This window comes from Mus caroli, chromosome 7, assembly GCF_900094665.2.
Source record: "Mus caroli chromosome 7, CAROLI_EIJ_v1.1, whole genome shotgun sequence".
Lineage (NCBI taxonomy): Eukaryota > Metazoa > Chordata > Mammalia > Rodentia > Muridae > Mus > Mus caroli.
In genome coordinates this window covers 86764788-86786215 of record NC_034576.1, presented here as the reverse complement: position 1 = coordinate 86786215, position 21428 = coordinate 86764788, and the positions used below count along the sequence as shown (strand labels likewise).

The 21428-nt window shown below is 44.7% G+C and overlaps 1 protein-coding gene across 6 annotated transcripts in view; it reads left to right on the top strand.

Annotated features, from left to right (window-relative positions):
* The window catches only part of Arnt2 (aryl hydrocarbon receptor nuclear translocator 2), a 156866-nt gene that overhangs the window by 60524 nt on the left and 74914 nt on the right, over positions 1 to 21428 (top strand). For all 6 annotated transcript variants that reach the window (XM_029479466.1, XM_021167418.2, XM_029479467.1 and 3 more), the window contains one exon: positions 301 to 514. In XM_029479466.1, coding sequence (XP_029335326.1) covers positions 301 to 514 — 214 coding nt within the window. The remainder of the gene's footprint in view (positions 1 to 300; positions 515 to 21428) is intronic.

Here is a 21428-nt window from a genome sequence, read left to right as displayed (position 1 = left end):
GAGGGAAGTACCTCAGGAAAATGGCAAGTCAGCAACTCCTGAACATCATGACGTGCTCTCTCGTCTCTCTAGGCTGGAAATGGCCACTCACTCTCTCCGAGAAAAGACAGTTTTTTTTAGGGATGGTGCAAGTTTTGTTCATTTTTCTAAAATATAAGTTAAGCCGGTGAGACGATGTTCATGAGCACAACCCCTTGCACAGTGAGCAGCTACACACAGAGAGGTGAGGGAGCTGAGTAAGAGAAGATAATTGATCTAGGTCTGTTAGGACCCTTGCTGACCACGGCCTTTCCTCCCCAGGAACTGAAGCATCTCATCCTGGAAGCCGCTGATGGATTTCTGTTTGTGGTGGCAGCTGAGACAGGGAGAGTCATCTATGTGTCTGATTCGGTCACTCCTGTCCTGAACCAGCCACAGTCAGAGTGGTTTGGGAGCACGCTTTATGAGCAGGTGCACCCTGATGACGTGGAGAAACTGAGGGAACAGCTGTGCACTTCAGAAAACTCCATGACAGGTCAGTGTAGCTTTCTTTGTGTGGCCATTTAAGCTGAAAATTGTACTTTTGGTGGTGGTGGTGGTGGTGGTGGTGGTGGTGGTGGTGGTGGTGGTGGTGGTTGTTCATACATTTAATACCAGCACTGCTGAGGCAAAGGCAGGCCAGCCTAGTCAACAGAGTGATTTCTAGGGCAGACAGGGCAACATGGAGAAACCCTGTTTCAAAAGAAAATGATCTTCCAGTAAACACATTTGGAAGCTAGAAATCATAAAATATCCTAAAGGTGAGGTGATGTATTTTATTTAGTTGTGTATGCCTTCATTCACAGTACCTTCAATTTTTTGTATGTCACTTTTAGTCTGAATTTTACATGTAATTAGAGCACGTGGCCAGCAGGAGGTGCTTTTTCCACATTAGTGAGACCCAGATGTTCTCTACATATCACTGCTATCCATCACTTACAAACCAGGCCTTACCCACCTGAAATCCTGAAATACAGTTCCATATTGAAACATCTAAGTAAGTCACTTCTGCCATAATAACAGACACTTTCTTCAAAATCACTTTTCTGTTAAAAAAACATGCAATAAATCTGCAGAATTCAGTGGGAAAGTGGGTTGGAAGTGAAACGCTCCATAGCAGATAAAAGTAAAAATAGGAACTTATTGAAAATGACAGCATGGCTTTAGATGGCAAATGGAAATTCTTAAGTATTATTAAGCATGGTGCTTGGCCTGGAAAATGACAGGTTTGGTTGAAGAAATGGGTCTCAGAAGGTGTTATCACCTATGTGCTCTCATGAAATTTTACCAGGACAGTCATGGAAAATCAGCCGGAGAGTTTTAACACCAAATGTAGATAATCATGATGAGTTGACATCCCTTTTGATAGTTTTGTAGTTGTCTGAGGTGTGAGAGTGATATGGCTCTCTAGTTTCAGCCAGATGCAGTGTTCTGTGCTCATCTAGTATTTCCCATGGATAAGAAAACGCAAAACTCACATTTTTTCTCCAATTGTTCCCTAACATATCAGTCAATTTGGAAGAAATGTATATTTTCATAACAGAAGTTATAGATGTCTTCTATTAAAGTATTTGCATTCTTTTATATAACTCACATTTGTGATATATTCCTCCCTGACTCTGCTGTGTGTTGCTGGAGTTCTCATGCTTATATCTAGCACAGTGCTAAATTCTGGTGGTTTGCATGTAGCAGCTACTCAGCAGAGGCCTAATCAGTAAGTGAGTCACTGTTCACTATAGTCACCTCAGGCCTCTGTGACACATCTCATAGTCTGAATAAATCCAACTGCAGGAATTGACTTTCTTTCATAGTTTGGAGGTTGGACATTCAATCTCTTAGTCCACTTTGTCTGAAACAAACTACTATGAACAGTGCATGTTTAAATATAGGGATGAAAAGATGGATCATTGGCAAAGAGCACTTACTTGCTTCTCTTCCAGGGGACCTGAGTTCAGTTCCCCTGAACTCAGTAGATCTGGAAACTGAACTCAGGTCCCAGAATTCACATTGGGCAGCTCACAACTGCCTGTAGCTCCAAGTCCAGGGAATCAAATGCCCTTTTCTGGCCTTTACAGGCAACTGCACTCACATTCACATAACCAGATGTACAAATTAAAAATAAAAGGTGTATGTGCCCTCACATTAAATTAATTTACGTGTGTGTGTATTGTGTGTATTTTTCTCACAGTTTTAGAGATTAGGAAGTCTAGAATCAAGCTGAAAGTTAATAATGTCTAGTGAGTGCCCACTTTCTGGCTCTTAGATGCCTCTATCTGTGTCCTCACAGGGTAGAAAGGACCATCACAGTCACAAGGACTCCGTGCTCATGGCCTAATACTCCCACCACCCTGGGGATTGGGATGTCAACCTGCCAAGTTGCATCAAGCACTGAGTTCGTTTTATCCAAGATCATGGTGTCACCAGGGTTATCTCTCCAGAGACCTCTCATTAGTTTCCAGACGCTTCCCCTTGAATCCTGCATGATCTTTTTCTGTGTATGCATTCCTAGTCTTTTGAAGGATACCAACCATATAACCTAGTTTTACCTTCATTACTTCTTTAAAGGCCATACTCCAAAAGAAGTCATATTCTAACATTCTATGAGTTAAGTCTTCAAACTATGAATTATTGAGGAAGGGTCGCAATTCTACCCATAACTCTTAGAATCAAATCAAAGTTAGTGGTGTCCAAACTGGCAGACATTGAGCTGTTTCTGCAGGAGTTGTTTTCTTCGGTGCTGGTAATCTATGGATAGAGATTTAGCCTGGGGATAGGACTTGTGTATCAACCATCTATCTCATCATGCCTGTAAAAGAACAATGCAAGCTCAGACTCAGGAAGACACTGTTGCTCCCTCGCTGAGCTGACGTTGTAAGGGACACAGATTGTGCATTTATTTCAACACTTGGGAACTATGAGAAAGAAATAAGTAAGTCAGGAAGTGTTGGTTTAAAAGCTGAAGTCACCTCCTCTGGAAAAAGCTGGTTTTCCCCAGAATTCTCTGTATTTGGCCACAGGATGTGGCTTCTTCAAACCCATCAGGAGACCCAGATGGCAAGGGAAGTGGTGGTCAAAGGCAGTGCAGGTTCAAGACAAGGTGCTACTGACTCGCTCATCAGAGGCTAGTGGATATTTCTCTGTGAAGTCTTTATTTATCTGACTGAGTAGAAATGGCATTGGAGAGACTGTGAGCAGTAGTCACGATAACCAGAGAAACACAGTATGGTTGTTCTCCCAGTGAGCTATGGACAGTCAGATCTCTGAGCTCTCTTGCTAGCCTGGCTCCTCTTGAAAAGAAGATGGGGTTGGAGATGTGGGTCCTGATCCTTAGGGTGTGAGAGAGCCCAGGGTTCTGTTTTAGAGTCACATAGTAAAATGGACTCTCCTGGGATACACACAAGACTGTTGAGTTGGGGGTCATGGCTTGAAACGGCTCCTTGCAACCGGGCTGCGAGTTGACAGGCGTGAGGCTCACTGGTGTCCAGGACAGAGTGGAGGTTGATTATTGAACATCCAAAGTGTACATTTAATATAAAATTTTTCATTAAAAAGTTTAAGGATTACTTGATGCCTTTGATTATGGGACAAGGGTCTTAAATTCTTCTGTCTCTGAAACTCTGTGACTTGAGGTAAAAAATAAGTAAATATGGGCCACTTGGGGATGTTATGATGACAGGTACAGGGTCAGGAAACTAGGGAAGGCCTGCTAGGATAGAGGTGTCTTAAGAACAGCCAAACCCTCCCTTAAAGGAGACTCCGTCCTCTAAATCTCTCTCCTAGGAAGTGGACGTCCCCATTCATTGGACCTGCAGCACCATCTGTACTGCACATAGTCTGAGGAGGGAATGTTCTTTGTGTGCACAATGAGAGACGGAACAAACAAGGGAGCCAGGGCAGATGTACAGACTGCTCTCTTGCTAGCCTGGCTCCTCTTGAAAAGAAGATGGCCCAGGGACCTAGGAAGTGATGTTTGCACAGAGGTGTGGTATCTAGAAGAAATAGTAGGGTTCTTTGTTGAGTTAAATCTTTCCATAGCTAGTCGGGTGTGACCAAGGGTGGTGAGAAGAGTCTTGGAAGTACCACGGAAGTGTGGATCATTGCAGTGGTTTGGTCCTTCTGTGAATGAGGGCTGGACTCTAATGTTACTGAGAGTCAGTGGTGGCACCTTCATGAGGCTGGCAGCAGCAATGTAGAAAATAGTCATAGCCACGGAAAGGGAGCTGAGAGACTACGTTTTGCTCTGGTCTTTTCTTGGAGATCTTGGAAAGTTCCTTTCTTCTTTTATCTTTGTTCACCTCCCAGCACAAGAGAGATTCCCAAGGCTCCTTCCATCTCTGAATTTATTCTCTCATCTAAGGTCTCCAAATAGGATCTAATCCAGTACTTAGAAAATGGGAGGGGAAGAGGGGCTAAAGCCTGGAGCAGTAACATGATAGGCCATGCTGTCACTGCCCTTTCAGAAGGCAGCAATGGAGGATGTCTCCAATGACCTATATCCAGCCACTAGTTACACTAGTCTCTGAGTGCAGCGTTCACCAGCTGACAGTATATGCTGAATGTCGATGTGTTTTTCAATTGACCTACTCATAAAACTAGGCACTGTACTAACTGCTTGATGAAAACATAAATGGCAGTTTGCAAGGACCTAACCCTGGCCTTTTCTTAGGAGTAGTGGTTCAGCATTTACTCGCCCAGTGTCCACAGTAGCCTGTATCAAATAGCACACCTGTATCAAATAATGTGAACTGATCCTGATTCTTTTTCTTTCCATCTCAGCTTGCCTTTGTTTCTTGTGGGGCTCTCAAGCAATACCACACGTTTACATGTAGTTCTGGGCTTGGGGCCTCTGGCTGAGCAATTATCTTGCAGAATGGCTTTCTGCCAGAATCTCTGTGAGTGTTCCAGGCTTGCCTTTCTTAGCTCTGTTTAAATTCCTTTGCTCTGCCCTGCCCTGACCCATCCTAAGGGCTAAGGAAACTCAGAGCCAGGCTTCAAGGCCAGTCTCTCCATCCAAGGCACTTGTACCCACACTGTACTCAGAGCCATCTCTACTGAAACTAGAAGCTGGATATAGGTTTTTGGACACACCACCTACTTTCCCACAGGGCCATTGCTGCCTTCTGGAATAGTAGAGACAGCACTTCAACACAGCACTGGCCTGTCTCATTACTGCTCCAGGTTTTAGTCCCTCTCCCTCTACCATTTCAAAATGACTCTTCAGAGGAAGGAGGGATGCCAGGCAGCAGTGTATAAGGTGGTCCTGATGGGGAGAAGGTGTGGTCGAGACAGAAAAGCACCTTGTAGTTAAGAGGGCTGCAGAAATAACCATTTTAGATCTCTGAGTGATCTGAACAGTCACTCTCAGTGAGGAAGGGCTGGGGAGGCTGTAGAAAGGCCCAGGGCTTTCCAGGTGGCAACAGGCCCTCTAGTTGTAACCAGATATACCCAAACACCTGGTTCAGAAAGCAAGCAGGGGGCAGCAAAGACACCACCCAGGAGACAAGGAGGGAGCCTATCCTCTCAGTGTTGCCTGGTGGTTGAACTCTGGAAAACCTTGATCCTGGTGAGCTTAAACAGAAGGCCCTTTGCCAATGACCCCAGCAACTCCCTGGGAGGAATGGCTTCTGTTCTCCAACCCGAAAGAGGATGTGGGAAAGGTTAGTCTGTGGGCATTTCGAGAGGAAGTTCATTTGGTCCATGTCCCCTGCATTGCCTTCTGTGGTTAGGGATCTGCAGGGTTCTCCTGAATTCAGGTAATTAGGTCAGCATTTTGGGTCGGAATAGGGACTAACTTTGAAATAGCCTGCCTGATGGTAGAAGTAGGTGCAAGCAAAGAGTAAACTAAGCAACTAACTAACTTACTTACTTCCTTCATTCATCTCTTTCTCCCTCCATTCCTTCCCTCCCTCCTTCCCTTCCTCCCTCCTTCCCTTCTTCCTTCCTTCCTTCCTTCCTTCCTTCCTTCCTTCCTTCCTTCCTTCCTTTTCCAATGACCACTTATTTGTTAATTCATGAATACCTGTTTTAGACATCTGTAGACAGGTCACATGGGATGCAGCTCACCCTGCAATCATCCTCTCCCGCTCCTCACCTCCCAGCTTCTACTTTTGAGTAAACCTCCATTTCCCAACTGCTGCAGCCTGGATTCTTTGTCATAATTTGGGGAGAACCCAAGCTAGGTTGGTCCCCAAGGCTTCATCTGGAAAGCCCCTCTGTATGAGTCACTTACCCCAATCAGCTGTGATTAGGCATTCCTATCTCCTTTTGAGTTTTGCTGAAGTCCAGGGATGCTTTGAATCTTGGATCACAGTATTTGGCCAGGCTCCTGTCCGGGCACAGATAGCTGCTCGGAGAGCCGGCCACCAGGGAGCCATTTTCAGCCAGCTGTGCTCATAGCCTCTCATCAAGCATTTTCCATGAGAGCTTCAAGATGCCATGTACACTCGAGAGTCTCCCAGCCTGTCTGGGAGAGAAGACACTTGTGGGATTTTAGATGCTTGTGACTTTCATTTTCTCATTCAACTCTAACAGTGAAATATTAATACCTATAATTAATCCACTTACATTTCTATGGCACTTTTTATGCACTGTAGAGAATAACCACCCACACTGCATATCAGGTTCAGTCACAGAGTACTGAATATACTCACCCAGATATACTCACCCAGAGTTTGGGGGAGAGGACCTGGACCAGGTGATAAACTCTTAGGCATAAAGGAGAGATGAGAACCTTATATTTTCTGGCCTCCTCTGCTTCATTGTAGTCCTGAGCATAGAGATTGCCTCCAATACCCCTGCATAACCAGCAATCAGTCCAGCACAGCAGCTCATTCCAGGCAGGTCAGAGTAGCATTGAAGACTCAAGTATACACGAGAGGTGGATGGTGTCAGAGTTGTGGGACCGAGGCAGACAGTCCAGGTGTCTCGCTGCCTTTCCGTGGTCTCCCGCAGTGATTCTCAATATGGTTCTCCATTAGCTATGTGAGCATCATTTCTGAACCTTCTGGAAATGAGAGTCTCAGCTTACCCTGCATCTACTAAATCAGAACTACAACCCAGCAGTCTGTCTGTTAACCCACGTGCTAGATGCACCCTGAACTTGGAGACTTGCCAATTCAGTGACACAATTTTGTCACTTTTTGTCAAATTCCTCGAATTGAGTCCACCTTTACTCTTGACCATGTCAGGCTCTTGGACTTCAGTTGAAGTTCTACCTCAGAAGAGTATGGGGATAGAAAACGTTGTGAAGTTTCGAATTAATTTTGGAACTCTATTCACATTTATCTGTACTGGGCAGGTCAATCTTGGTGAGATTTGGCAAGAGTGTCTTATGGACCATCAGCACCTGAATCTTCTAGGAACTCTTTCAAACATAGACTCATTGAAGGCCTGCTGCCAGGTGCTCCAAAGGCCAGGCAGAGACAGTGCATAACACAGGACTAGTAGTCCAGGAAAATAGCTGGCAGTTGTCACATTCAGTCTCAGCCCACCCAAGGCAGCTGGGCCGCCTTGGTAACACTTCATAAGAGAGAGCAAAGATAGTGTGGAACTGAGCCGTGCACTTGGGTCCTTTAGGGGAAGAATGTAAGGCAGATAATTGGTCCCATAGGAATTCTGTGAACTATGCAGTCTACCCTGTGGTATCAGTTCAGGAAAAAGATGGTGTATTTCCAACTGTCAGTCACAAAGGTAACTTCATGAAAACCATATTTTCAGACACATAGTTTATTTTCTTTGGAATACCCCAACTTAGTCTTTGGACTGATGCCAGAATCTGAAACCCTAAACACACTCAGCAGTCCATTTCTTGCCATATTAGGTAACACAGAAGAAAAAAATAATAATTCTGGATTTTTATCTCAACTATTAACACTGTTATTAAGTTTCAGCTGTTTGAAAGAGAAACGAAATGTCTTAATGGCTAGGGAAGCATGTTTATGTGAGTTAAGCCATTGAAAATTGCCCAGCTGTGTAGTAAACACCCGCTCTTCAGGGAAAGTGCTTGCAGTTGGGCTTTCAGAGGTGCCCAGTAAGTGCACACAAGTGGAGAGCCAAGCACTGCAGCAGTTGTTCTGCCTTTCTCAGGGACACGCCCACTGGAAACCACAGTGCCTTCCATCCCAGATGCCTCTTTGGAGCTGGTTCAGTTCTTTCTCGTCAAATATTTACACAACCTGCCTTGCTTTGCTTCATGAATACATGGCATGCTGATGCCCCGGAACTGTTTGTATTTTTCTCTCATATTTTATTTTGAAATTGATTTCCTGAATCTGGACAGAGCTCCAGCCTGAGCTGCTGGGTTCATTATCATGGTGGTGTCACAATAGACAGTGTTTCTACACATGCTGCTGTCTCCAGCAGGGCTGCCTTCCTTCCCTGCTGCCAAAAGTCCCCCGAGGTGATCTAGTGTGACTCAAGCACGGGACCACATGGGGTGAGGAGGATGCAGGCATGGGGACATGGGGAGGCAGTTAGGGGAGGTGGAGGATCCTGCCCTTAATCATCTGGACCTGGTAACATTTGCAGCCCATGATTTTTTTTACCTTGAGAACTCATTAACTCAGATGGACTCACTTCTTCCTCTATAGATACTGATAACAGCGTATTTCCAAAGAACCAATAGAGAACATTTCAGAGCTAATCTGTGAGAAAGCCATGATGATAGTATTTAGAAACTAATATTTCATTCATTTCAGAATAATGGAGAATGACACTGAACCGATAACATAAATGGGTGGCTTTCCAAATGTCTCTGCTTCCCCTGTTTCATTTCTTTCCATGTCCCCTGAAAGTGTCTTGTCAGCATAGGCTTAGCAGGAACACGGTGAGAAAAGCTGGACTTCTCATCCTCTCCTAGTTCTGTCCATTCATAGTCATCCTTCAAGCACAGGCTCACCAAGTACCAATGAGCTTTATCAAGTTACTATGCTAAGTGTTAGGGATATGGTAATGAATTCAACCAAAGTAGCCAAGCTCTTGTGGGTTTTACAGTTTATGGGAACAGACATCAGAAAAGAATTCTTGTTTAGCACACATAGCGTGGTGAGCCATAGGGTAAGGTCCTCAAGGGAAACAAAAGCCAGTGACACAGTGTTTGACCTGTCTAGATGGGTTGGGGAAGGTCATGAGGTGAGAACTGCTTTGTAAGATGTGTCAAGGAAGCCAAGGGTGAGCCAGGTAAGATGGCCAAAGGAGGGGAGTCAGTACCTATTCCCAGAGCATCATGAGCCCCTACGCCTTAGAGTCTCAGAGTTTCCAACCAAAGAGATCCTGTGTCCCTGTTGTAAGTGAGAAGCTCACAGTGGCCATAGCATGGAGGATGGAGTGGGAAGCCAGATTGGCTGTGTGGGGAAGGTAGAGTTCATCTCAGCAACCTACAGAGGCTTCATCTCAGGAAGGTGTGGTGGATTAGTTCCAGAGATGGGAGGATTCAACTCACTCAGGTGTTGGAGTTATCCAGGAAAAAGAGATGATGCAGGTTGGGCTGGGTGAGGGTGTTTTCCTCTGTTTACTATAATGAATAATCATAGCTAAGACAGCTTAAACAACAGGAATGTCTTCTCTTCACCGCTTTTCTTTCTGAAAGACTAGTGTGAACTTGATTGGTTCCTTCTGTTCATTCTGGGTGGAAATCTGCTCGAAGCCTCTTGATCTGTGCCTCCTACATTACTTGCTGTCTCAGTGTCTAATGCCCATCTTTTATTTTTGGTTTTTCAAGACAGGGTTTCTCTGTGTAGCCCTGGCTGTCCTGGAACTCACTCTGTAGACCAGGCTGGCCTCGAACTCAGAAATTCACCTACTTCTGTCTTCCAAGTGCTGGGATTAAAGGTGTGCGCCACCACTGCCCAGCTAATGCCCCTCTTATAAGGACACCAGTTATGTTGGACTAATATCTTCATTGTCCAGTGTGTGTTTTATATATATATATATATAAAGAACTTATTTTAGATCAGATTTATTTCAGATATTTAGAAGCTACACAATTCTGGTAGGATGTGAACTTGAGGGAATATAAAATCAAATTAAATCCAGGCTTGTAAAAAGGGGAGATAGGAGGAAGTGGTTATATCCAGGAGAATGTTTATCTGATTGATAAAAATCAATCAGAGGAGTTGGCACAATGGCTCTAGTTATTTTTGTGTCCAAATAAGAATGTCTTTTGTTAACTTTTAGCTAACCTGTGTGCTTATAGGTAAATTGTTTCTACTGGATGTGAGTTTAGCCATTGATGGAGTTGGAAACTCCCCTAAGTGTCCCTGAGCTCTTGTTGTTGAATCCAGTCACAGATCTTATGCCTCCCTGTGGTGTGTTGTGGTTAGTGCCGGGTTCCCTGAACTTGCCTAGCTTCTTTGCATCTCAGCTGCAATGTGACCTGCTTGCTGATAAGCATATTCAGGGCTGTTACTGTTATAACTGTGAACCATCCTGCTCTATGAGTCAACACTATCAAAATCCCAAGAATGAATCGTGCAGTCCCAAAAGTGGCATGTGACTTAGCTTGCCTCAGCATCTTGGCATCGTGTCCATTCGGCTGGGAATAGGATATAGATGGAGCCATGCTGCCCAATCACTCTGCTGTTCCTTAGTTGATCCCTCTTCATTTCTCCCCAGCCCGACCACCTAACTGACGTGGGTTGGCATAAAGAGCAGTATGTTCTTGTCTACACTGATCAGGTCTGCTGGGGTTAGAATCCAGACCATCAGATCCAAGCAGCCAGCCTACCTCTTCAGGATTCTTGCTTATGCATTCATAGCTGCCTGAGTTCTAAGACTGGGCTTCTGTCTGTCTTCATTTGCCCTTCTTTGTTCTGACTCGGTTCAACATCTGATACACGAGTCCTAGCCAGCTTCCTCCTGCCTTTGATCAGACCTGCAACTTTGCTGTGTCTGCATTGGCAGAAGCAGATTCAGACCCATGCCTACCTGTGCCTCTGGGGATAGAAGAGGGCCTTAGATCCCCTGAAACTGGAGTTATAAACTGATGCGAGCTGGGATTTGAGCTCAAGTCCTCATCCTCTGCGGGAGCAACAAGTTTTTCCAATCTCTCAGCCATCTCTCCAGGCCCATCATCTGTATTTTTAAAAGCAACTCTGTGGTTCCAGCATGAACCAGAATCTAAGAATTCCAATATCCCGATACAATCTCTGGGAACAACAAAAAATAAAAGGGAAGAGACCACAAACAGGGTACAGTCCAATCTGTCCAGTACCTAGGAGAGAAAATTCAAAAAGATGAAAAGACTACTTTTGATTTTACCAAGAAACAGAATGTTAAAGATGTATAGCATGATGGAAAATCCACAGCATCTGCCCTTTAAACACTGTAAGAGTCTCCACTTCTTCACCAAGTATCTTTCATCTTAACCTTGATACCCAAGCAGCGAGTCCACAGACCACCCCCCAATGACAAAAATAGCCTGGGAATAGTATTGTTTTCAGGAAGATGTAATTATTTCGAGTTGTTTGGAACATTTTGAGAGACACTGAATCATTGCTTCCTGGTGCTATGATTTAGATCTTGGTAAAAACCTCACGTGATGGTCAGACTTTGTACTGCCTTCAGTTAAAAATAGCTTGATTGCAAAACCCCAGTGTGCTCGAGAAAATTAAAATAGTTTCCTCCAGCTTCACCAAAAAATGACACACATCTCCCCCAGAAGTGGCATGACCCAAGGCAAACAGTTGAATGGAAATTCATGCATAAGCTCTGCCTTTCCTCTTCACTGCCTTTTCAGTAAATGCTAATTGAAGAAAGCATCTGCATCCAGTTTTCCCTTTATTTTTGTAAATTCTTTGCTTACACCCGGACGAAAAGCCTTCTCTGCCAGTTGCGTGCTTAGGCATTGATCCAATGGAAAGATGCATGGATGGTTTGCAATTTTCCCCTTCGAGTGATGACATAAATTACTCCCCAGTGAGCTATTTACAATGTCGTTCTTTAACCTTGACCCAGTGCACATGTTTTGAGGACTGAGAATCACAAGAGCTCTATATAGTGAGGTTGTGGAGGCCAATCCTGCCTGTCATTTATAGCTCTCCCACTATGACTGGCTTGTGATATGGCCTCGTGGTTTTGAATGTAGGTAGCAATAAAGCCAGTCACCTTGGGAGAGAGCCATTTCCACTTCAGTATGTTTGTATTCAGCACACTAAGTATTGTAGCCCATGAATCTGCCACTGTCTCAAACAGTACATTGAGTTGTATTGGTTAGGAGACTTTCAGACTTGCAGACTATCAGTGAGCTGATGGTAGGAGCTATAGAGATAGATTCAGTTCTGCTGGATGACCTTGATCAAGGTTGGGATTCTCCCTAAGCCTTTACTTTCTCCTCAGTGTTGATGTCAGGATGGTGCTCAGAGCATACCTGTCATATCTCAGCTTCCTTTTTCCTGTCTTTGGTACCTTTATCTTTAGTGGAGTTCCCTAGACACATAGCTGCACACAGGTACGTGAACACTCTTGGGACTAAATGTTGAGGGAGATGGAGAAAGGTCAGGAGAGGTCAGAAAAGAAACTAGGTTCAGCAGAAATATGACCTGTATGAATGGGGATCCGAAGTATAAATTGCACAAAATTTGCCCGAATTGGAACAAGAAACTCTTTGGCCACCCTATCCTAAGTAGTCACTGACCCCAGGCTTGAAAGGGGGAAGCTTCAGGCCAAGTGGTGTCATGAGAAAAATGCAGGTGGGAGCCCATAACAAATGAGGGGAGGGACACTCCAGTCCTCCTGGAACAAGAGGCCTAGAATATCTGAAAAGTCCTTCAAAGCAAAAGATCCCCGTGCCAGAACTGGTGAGACCTAAGCTTGCCTTGGTTTTCCCAAGATGATCTGATAAAGCAAGTGTCAGGTATGCTAAGACTGAAGCCAAGGTAATGGGGCTCTCTGGTCTCCATTCTTCTTGGAGCTGGCAACACCTTGGTTTATGACTGAGTCTAGTCCCTGAGGCTTAGTACCCACTTTTTATGAGTGAGGAAGGCCTCTTTTTTTGCAGTCCACAATATGTCTTTTATTCCACAAATTATTAGACATGCATCTCTGATGGAGATGGAAGATACAGCTGGAAATGAACTTGACATGCTCATTATCCACAGCAGAACTCCCAGAGAGGCTGGGTCACAGACAGTTGGTCACATGGTAAGCCCAGGATGAAAAGGCTCTGTGTGCTCAAAGGAAAGGAGAAGATGCTAGGATAAGAACAGGGACCCTCACTCCTATGTTGGGGGATATGCAGCAGGGAAATAATTCAGAGAGTGGAGATTCATAATTTATATGGTCAGCCTGTGGGATTAGCCAGTCTCAGAAGGGAAGTTTTTGTGAGTGTGATGAGACAGGCCAGCTAGTGATGGCCCTAGAGAGCCATTTTTGCATTTGAGATTTACTCATAGCGCAAGATGCAGTCCCTAGAAGAATGTTAGCATGGTCTAATTTGCATTTTTATAGATAACGGCTCTTCTGGCTATGGGAAGGAAATGTGTTTTTGGAATCTAAGAATAAGAACTAATATTTATGTACTATTAGAAGTGCTGTGCAAGGTGACTCCACAAATATTTTTCTCTTAATCTTCAGGCAGGCATTAAACAGGGCATTCTTTGGTGCATTGATCCAGCCCCTGATTGAGGCCCATCCCCTCTCCCTGGACTACCTTTGCACATAATTTGTGTGTGTGGCATCTGTCTCATGCGCTTTCCCTTCTCTTTATTCTTGACAACTGAAGTTGAAGAGTTGGTCTTTGGCTCTTTCCAGGTATCTCAGGGGTCCATGTCCCTTATGGCTCCCCAATACTTGAGAGCATTATTTGGAGGAATCCGATGACCTCAGAGGAAGAGTGGCTCCACTTCCTTACACACATGCCCCATCATTTCCTTTCTCTCCTGTACTGAGTATTCCTTCTTTCTCTTTTCATGCAACCTACATTTCTAATGTTTAACAAGATTGACTTTTTTTTAAGTTCTGGGGGCAAGTGTCTAGGGGCTTCAGTGACAGACAGGTGTATACGTTGGTCCAGGTCCCTTTCAGGGGAAAGACTCCTCATCCACTCCTCTTACTTGAGCCCTGCCCTCAGACACGACTAAGAGAACCTTTCCTCCTTACCTTATCAACTCAGCTGGCAAACCTAGGCCTCTGCTTCCTGACTTCCTCTTTTCCTTCTCCTGTTTGGAGTGTAAGGTTAGGCTCCTTTCCTTTACTTCCTTCCCTGGCATAGAGTCACCTGTGGGCCTCTAAGGTCAGTCAGATTAGGGACCACAGTGGGGATCCTCAAATGCCCTACAAGGAGGTCTGTAATCTGCACACATCCTCCTTTGTACTCTACATCACCTATAGGTGGTTTATTAAATCCAATACAATATAAATGCAATGTGAGTATGGATCATAAATGTCCCTCAAATGTGCATGTGTTAAAGCTTACACTGCACTGTTTGAAGTTCGTAGAACCTTTAAGACTGAGGGCCCAGTGGGAGTTGAAGAACTCCAGCATATTTGCTATAATGACAGAAAACAGACTGACATACTCTGTAAACAGTAACTATGCTGTGTTGTTTAGAGGTAATGGTAGGAAAATTAAGTGTGCCCATGACCAGTGCAGATGCATTTCTTTGAGTATCTTTGACCTGTGATGCATAGAATCTACAGATGTGAAATGCATGAACATAGAGAGGTTGCCAACTATATTTGTCAAACCACACTGCAGCTCATTCCTATACCCATTCCATCCCAGGTACACTTTTTTTTCCCCAGAAATTCTTCAGTGTCTGTCTGATCTAATTACCTCCCACTGTTCTTCTTCATGGGTGTAGGTTTTCCTGGTATTTTGATATTTTTAATCATGTCATTAGCAAATCATGAAGGAAAGAAGTCCAGACCTGAAGTTGCCTTTTCAAACGCCTTAGCAGTCTGGCCTCCTGCCGTCCATCAGCCTGACTGTCTTCAGCCCTGGATGAACAATCATTTACCCTTGAAATGAAAACCCTCAGGCTCACATTTCTGGCATTTTTGTAGCATGATCCCCCAAAAGGAATGCATTTCTTTAACTCACACTCCAACATATTCTAAACAGGATGAGGAATTTGTTCTCTTGTCTAAAGATTAAATAGCAGAAGAGGTGCCAGCCACGGGGGAACTGTGAGGTGATGATTTTATAATGAGTAGCAGAGCAGCAGGCTGCAGCAGGAGGCACCCCTCTAATTCCACATTATGTTTGGAATTCAAATGCAGGAAAGAGTTATGGGGCTCTGCTGAGAGTTGAGGGGCTCAGCTGCTGAGTTGGTAAAGGTGGCATGGTCTGTTCCCTTGGTGCTCCCAGCCCCTTGGTAGAGATGTCCCCGAAGTCTTAGCCTGTACTTTGCTTATGGGATGATTGCTCTCTGATGCTCTTTGCAGACTGCCACTGCCCTGTTTTGCCATCTACTGCCTGCTCCTTGCTAATTAACACCTCATTAGCGCCTTTCCCAGATGGAGGGTGAGGGACAGAGGGCAGACAATACAAACCAAACTACTTGGCAGGAAAGCTCCTTTTGAGTGTCAGTGGGACAGGGGCCATCAGTGGCTGTTTGCCAGTCCTGATCAACCTCACCAGAGCCTCTTTCTTTTGTTACTCCATTGTTACAGACTGGAGTCTAAGCCAGACCTCAGCACCATATCCTGTGATCATCAAGAGAAGGATGAGCAGTGTGGTTCTCCACCAACCTGTTCCTAATATGGACCACAGTTCTACCTGTCAACCGTAATGGTGCATTGCTCCCTGAGAGGATAGGACTATGGCTACCAGTCATCCCTTCTCCCCAGCAGCCATTTCTTATAGATTGGATATGAATGCTCAAGTTACAAAGTTTTGCTTCTAAAACATACCTTATACATATATGTTAAAGGGCAAATCATGTTAACTTCCCCAGGAAGATCAGAGATTTTACTCTGGTCTTACCCTCTGGCCTTTGCAAGGCAAATTCACTATCTATTGTCAACAATGTGAAAGTGTGAATGGGGCTGTAAGAAGCACATGCCTGGGACAGGGGAAAAGGGAGGGGAAAGAGAGGTAGGGAAGGGGGTGTGGTTCTGTGTGTAGCTCTGACCATCCTGAAACTGGATCTGTTGACCAACAGGCTACTCTCAGATTTGAAGATCTGCCTGTCTCTGCCTCCTGAATGCTGGCATCAAAGGCATGCGCCATCACTGCCTTCTCAGCTGATTTTACTTGATTTTCTCATCTCTATGAGGAAATACCTGACAGAAGCAATGCAAAGGAAGAAAGGTTTACTTTGGTTCATGGGTTAAGGAGAGATATGGTTCGTCATAAAAGAAAAGTAGGAATGAGAAGTGCTGGTGTTACCAGGTCCACAGTCAGGGAGCAGAAAGAGGGAAGGCTGGTTTGCTAGCTTCTTCCTTTTTCCATTTTTGCTTAGTCTGGTTTCCTCGTTGGGTGAATGGAATACCATCCACTCTCAGGGTAGATCTCTCTCAGTCAAAATTCTCTGGAAACACCCTCACAGATGTGCCTCTCCAGTGAGTTTGAATCCAGTCAAGTTGACAGTGAAGACTAAGCCCTTTCCTGCCAATGTGTTCTACAGCGACTCCAGCCTACCTGTAGCCTCTGTGTCTCCAGACGCCAGCCAGCAGGACTTTTTTGTCCATTCTCAGAGCCCTGTCCCAGCTTTCCCACACCTTGGAGCTCTTTCCCTGCTAGCACCACCTTTTGTGGAGCTCAAAGCTCTTTCCAACAGGGATGCTCCATCCCTGATGCCCTCTGCGATCTGTGATCCCCACCAGCACCATTCTCTCTGAGCCCAGACTGCCTATGCACAGACTTTCTTCCTAGCTCCTCTCCAGCTCCAGCTGAGTTATTTCAGTTAGATGGGAACAACACCTTGCTTTTACAGACTGTGCCCATGTGCTGGCACCGTAGCCTAATTTCAAGGTTCCTATTGGGAGGAGGAACATCACAGATCCTTGCTCCTCACCTACCTTCTATGGGTTCATGAACTTCCGTTCTCTCTCTTTTGACAATATTGTTCTGAGGAAAGATTTTCGGTTATCCTCTGGGATATTCCTAGCCCATTGGTTAGATGAGGCTGGTTTTTTGTCAGTTCGTTCCTAACTGAACTCACCACACTTCCACCACCACTTTCTCTCCTGCTCACTACAGCATCCAGCATCGCATGTCATATGGGAGAACTCGACACTCCACGGCAACTTCCTCCCCCTTGTCAAGAAGTCGTACTCAACTGCAGATTTTTAAACTATGTTGAGTTCAGTTCAGTTCTGAACTGGCCAGTAAGCTATGCCATGCAGACAGAACCTGCCATTCCCTGGTTCTACCATCTTTCCTCTGCATGGATTACCACACAAAACCAGGCGAGAGGAGAAAAGCAGAGGCTGCTGCTTGTTGGTCCAGGTACCAGGAGGGGCTGGGTTTGGTGCCTTGTGGTTGTTAGCTTTCGTGTGCTGCTTAGAACCACTGCTGCTGAAGGAAAGATCCGAATACAAAGTTGTCCTCAGAAGCCGGAGCCTTAAATTTTCAAAAGTTCCTTCGAAAACGGGGAACAGCCAGACAAATATACACGCACAAGAGCATGTTGGAATTATGATTCAGTTGCTGTTCAGGTGTGACTGTAGCCTCTCCAGGAGGCGGCTGTGATTCTGGATAGAGCTATTGGAGACCTATTGTATAGGCGGTTGGATACCTACAACAGCTTACCCGCTGCTTATCTGGGTTCATAGTTTTCAGTCTAGGAAAGGAGGCAAGTGCTATGCAAAAAGCCCCCCAACCCAAATTTCAACATAGACACTACTGATAGAATCTGTAGGTAGCTTCGTAGCTTTGTTGTTTCCAGCCAACAGCAAGGAAAGAAACAAGTACTTCAATCCACAGCTGCACAGAACCAAATCCTGCCAAGAAATTGAATAGGTAGAGGTGGATGCTTCTTCTGGTACAAGTTCAGTCTGTACCTTGATTCTGACATTCTAAGATCCTCACAGGGGAGCCCATTAATGTAGGTTGAGAATAGAAAAGTGTTGGAGAGTTGATAAGCTTGAGAGTGTTGGCGAGTATACAATAGAGAAGAGCCTTCCTCCCAGAGCAAGAATTTCAGAGAGGAGCAAAGACTTTCCCTCTTCTTAGGACCTCAGCTTCGAGTTAGTCTTCAAGTGTTTCCTACAAGCTGGACCTCTTAATGTGGCTGATGCAGGGTTCTTAGTGAGTGCTGGCCTGCAAGGAGGTCAGACCAACAGACTATCAGGTACAGCCAACAGCTCCATCTGGGCCACAGAAAACATTTCTGTAGAAGGCTGGAGCTTTGTAACTGTGTGTGTGACTGTGAACCACCCACTTCACCCACCCCCTTGCAGAACTGAACTCACATGAACTTGAACCCTCAGTGATCAAGTCCAGCTGTGCTCCATTCCCTCCTGGGAGCAGGTACTGCATTGATGGCATACTTAGTTTTTACGAGTTTTTATAGCATTATCCTCTATTCCCACAAATAAACTGAAGCCCCAGCTGTGAGCAGATAGGCTTGAGTACGAGCCAGGAGGCAGCCTGAGCCCCAGCTTCTGAGCATCTGTGAGGTGGGACCTTCTTCTCACTTGGATTCTTTCTTTACTACCACCTTGTATAAGGTGACTGGGGAGATTATCTGTTGCTCACAATACCATGTTTTGAGAATGAAAACTAACTCCCAGTGTAAGAGCTAAAATCCTGGGCTACCACAGGCAAAACAGGAAGGTGTGGTTGCATTTGTAACTGTGCCTGCTTTGAGAGAACAGCTCTTTCTTTAACTCCACCCAAAAGGACATACAAACTTTCACCTCTCTAACCCCACTCGCCTAGGAACTGCTGAGACAGACTGGAATGATCCAAACAACTCTATTAATTCAAAGGAAAAAATAAAAAAGCAATAAACAAATACAGAGAAAGAATTGCCAAACCAAACCAAAGCCTAATTTCCCTAGTTTACGTCTCTGATCCTGAAACAGACACAAGCTAGCCACAGTGCCCTGAAGATGGCTGACCTTCTATCCCTTCCCTGCCCATCTGCTTCCGTCTGGTGTGTTCTATCTCATCTTCTGTCGTGGAGCATCAAGCTCTTATGTAGAGACTGGACTGTGCAGGTAGCAGCTCAGCTCCCTGTTCCTGAGCTATGGAACCATCTTTATTGAGTTATTGAATGTATCTGGACTTAAGTTCCCTCATGGTGAAAATAATGACTACTGGGATGACCAAGGAAGGAAAATTGTCAAGAATGCCTGCCGAGGGCACAGGCAGACAGAAGGTATGACTGTACCATATTCATAATAATAAACTACAGAGATTCAATCTGTTTTCCTTTACTTCTGTGCCTCAACAGTTTTTTTGTATGTCGGTAGTAAGGTAATTTCTTTTCCACTAAGGCTAACTTCTAAATGTCCTTCTTCATTCTTGTTCTAGTGTAAGTTCTGTAGCTGTGATAAAACACTCTTACCAAAATCGGCTTAGGAAAGAAAAGGGTTTATTTCATCTTAAAATTACCATCATTGAGGGAAGTCAGAAGCAGGAACTTGAGGTAGAAACCACTTCCACGCTCATGTTCTCTCTCTCTCTCTCTCTCTCTCTCTCTCTCTCTCTCTCTCTCTCTCTCTCTCTCTCTTTCTTCTTCTTCTTCTTCTTCTTCTTCTTCTTCTTCTTCCTCCTCCTCCTCCTCCTCTTCCTCTTCCTCCTCTGCTCCCTACCTCTCTGGCTCATGCTCAGCTAGCTTTCTCATATAGTCCAAGTTCACCTCCCTCGGAATGGCGATACCCACAGTGGATTTGGGCTCTTCCACATCTTTCACCAATAAAGACAATCCCTCACAGATAATATGATCTAGCCAATCCTTCAATTGAAACTCCTTCAGATGATTCTGAGCTGTGTCAAAGTGACAGCTAAGCATAAGTTGGTCCATGGTTCTCCCTGGTAACATCTATTACACAATCACACAAAATTGTATATGTAGACATTTGTTGTGTAATATTGAGTCGATTTTAGACTGTGTGATTAATTCTTTAGTTATTTTTTGTTAAAAGTCACTGTCTTCTTTCCTGTTCTATTGCTGTGAAGAGATACCATGACTTAAGTAACTATAAAACAAAACATTTATTTGAAGACTTGCTTACAGTTTCCGATGCTTAGTCTAATATCATTGTGGCAGGAAGTAGGCATTCATGGTGCTAGAGCAGTAGCTGAGAGCTTTACATCCAGATCCATAGGCATCAGGCAGAAAGAATTGGGTAGAGGGAAAGAGAGAGGCAGAGACAGAGAAGGAGACAGAGGGGGAGGGGAGAGGGAAAGAGAGAGAGAGAGAGACAGAGAGAGACAGAGACAAAGAGACAGACTATGTATCTTAGGGTTTCTGTTTCTGTGAAGAGATGTCATGACCAAGGCAACTCTTATAAAGGAAAACATTTGTGACAATGGGCTGGCTTACAGTTCAGACATTTAGCCCAGTGTCATCATGGCAGGAAGCATGGCATCTTACAAGCAAACATGGTGCTGGAGAAATAACTGAGAATTCTGTATCTGGATCAGCAGGCAGAAGGAAGAGAAAATGACATTGGGCCTGGCTTGAGCATTTGAAACCTCAAAAGCCACCCCTAGTGACATACTTCCTCCAACAAGTCAATACCTCCTAATAGTGCCACTCTCTATAAATTTGTGGTGGACATTTTCATGTAAACCATCATACTGGGCCTGGCATGAACTTTTTAAATCTCAAAGCCCACCTCAAGTGACACATCACCTCCAATAAAGACATGCATATTCACTCCAACAAAACCACACCTAATCCTTCCAACCAGTTCATCAACTGGGGACTAAGCATGCGAGCATATGAGGGCATTCTCATTCAAACTACCAAAGCCACAGACCCTTATATTGGTCTTGGCTGTTTAACTGAAAATAGAGAAAGCTAAAATTGAACCTGTGGACTTGCACAAGGTGGTTCGTTGGCTCTAAAATGTGAGCACCAAAAGGACATACTCCTGTGTTTCATGTTTTCACTGCTCTTCTGAAGTTTTCCCATGACACATTGTTGCTGCAAGAGTCATGCTCAGATCCCAAAGAAAAAGAGGTGGAATGGTGGGAAAGCTTACATTGTTGTCTGTGATGGACTCTGATTGGCCTGCTTAGAATACTAGCCTTAAACCAGATCACTGTGACTGAAGGTGAGTGAGGTGCTTAGGTTGACAGAAATGAGCTCAGCTTGCATCCAGTGTTTTGCCCTCAACCAATCTCTGAGGCCAGGATAGAGAGCTCTTGTAAGAAGATAGCAGCTTCCCCCCATGTTCATAATACAGAGAATTAGATGAGTGCCATTCTAAAAAAGTGTTGCAATAGGCAGTAGCTGGTAGCTAGACTTGCACATGTCTCCACACAGCTCAGCTGCCCTCATCCTCTCTTTCTT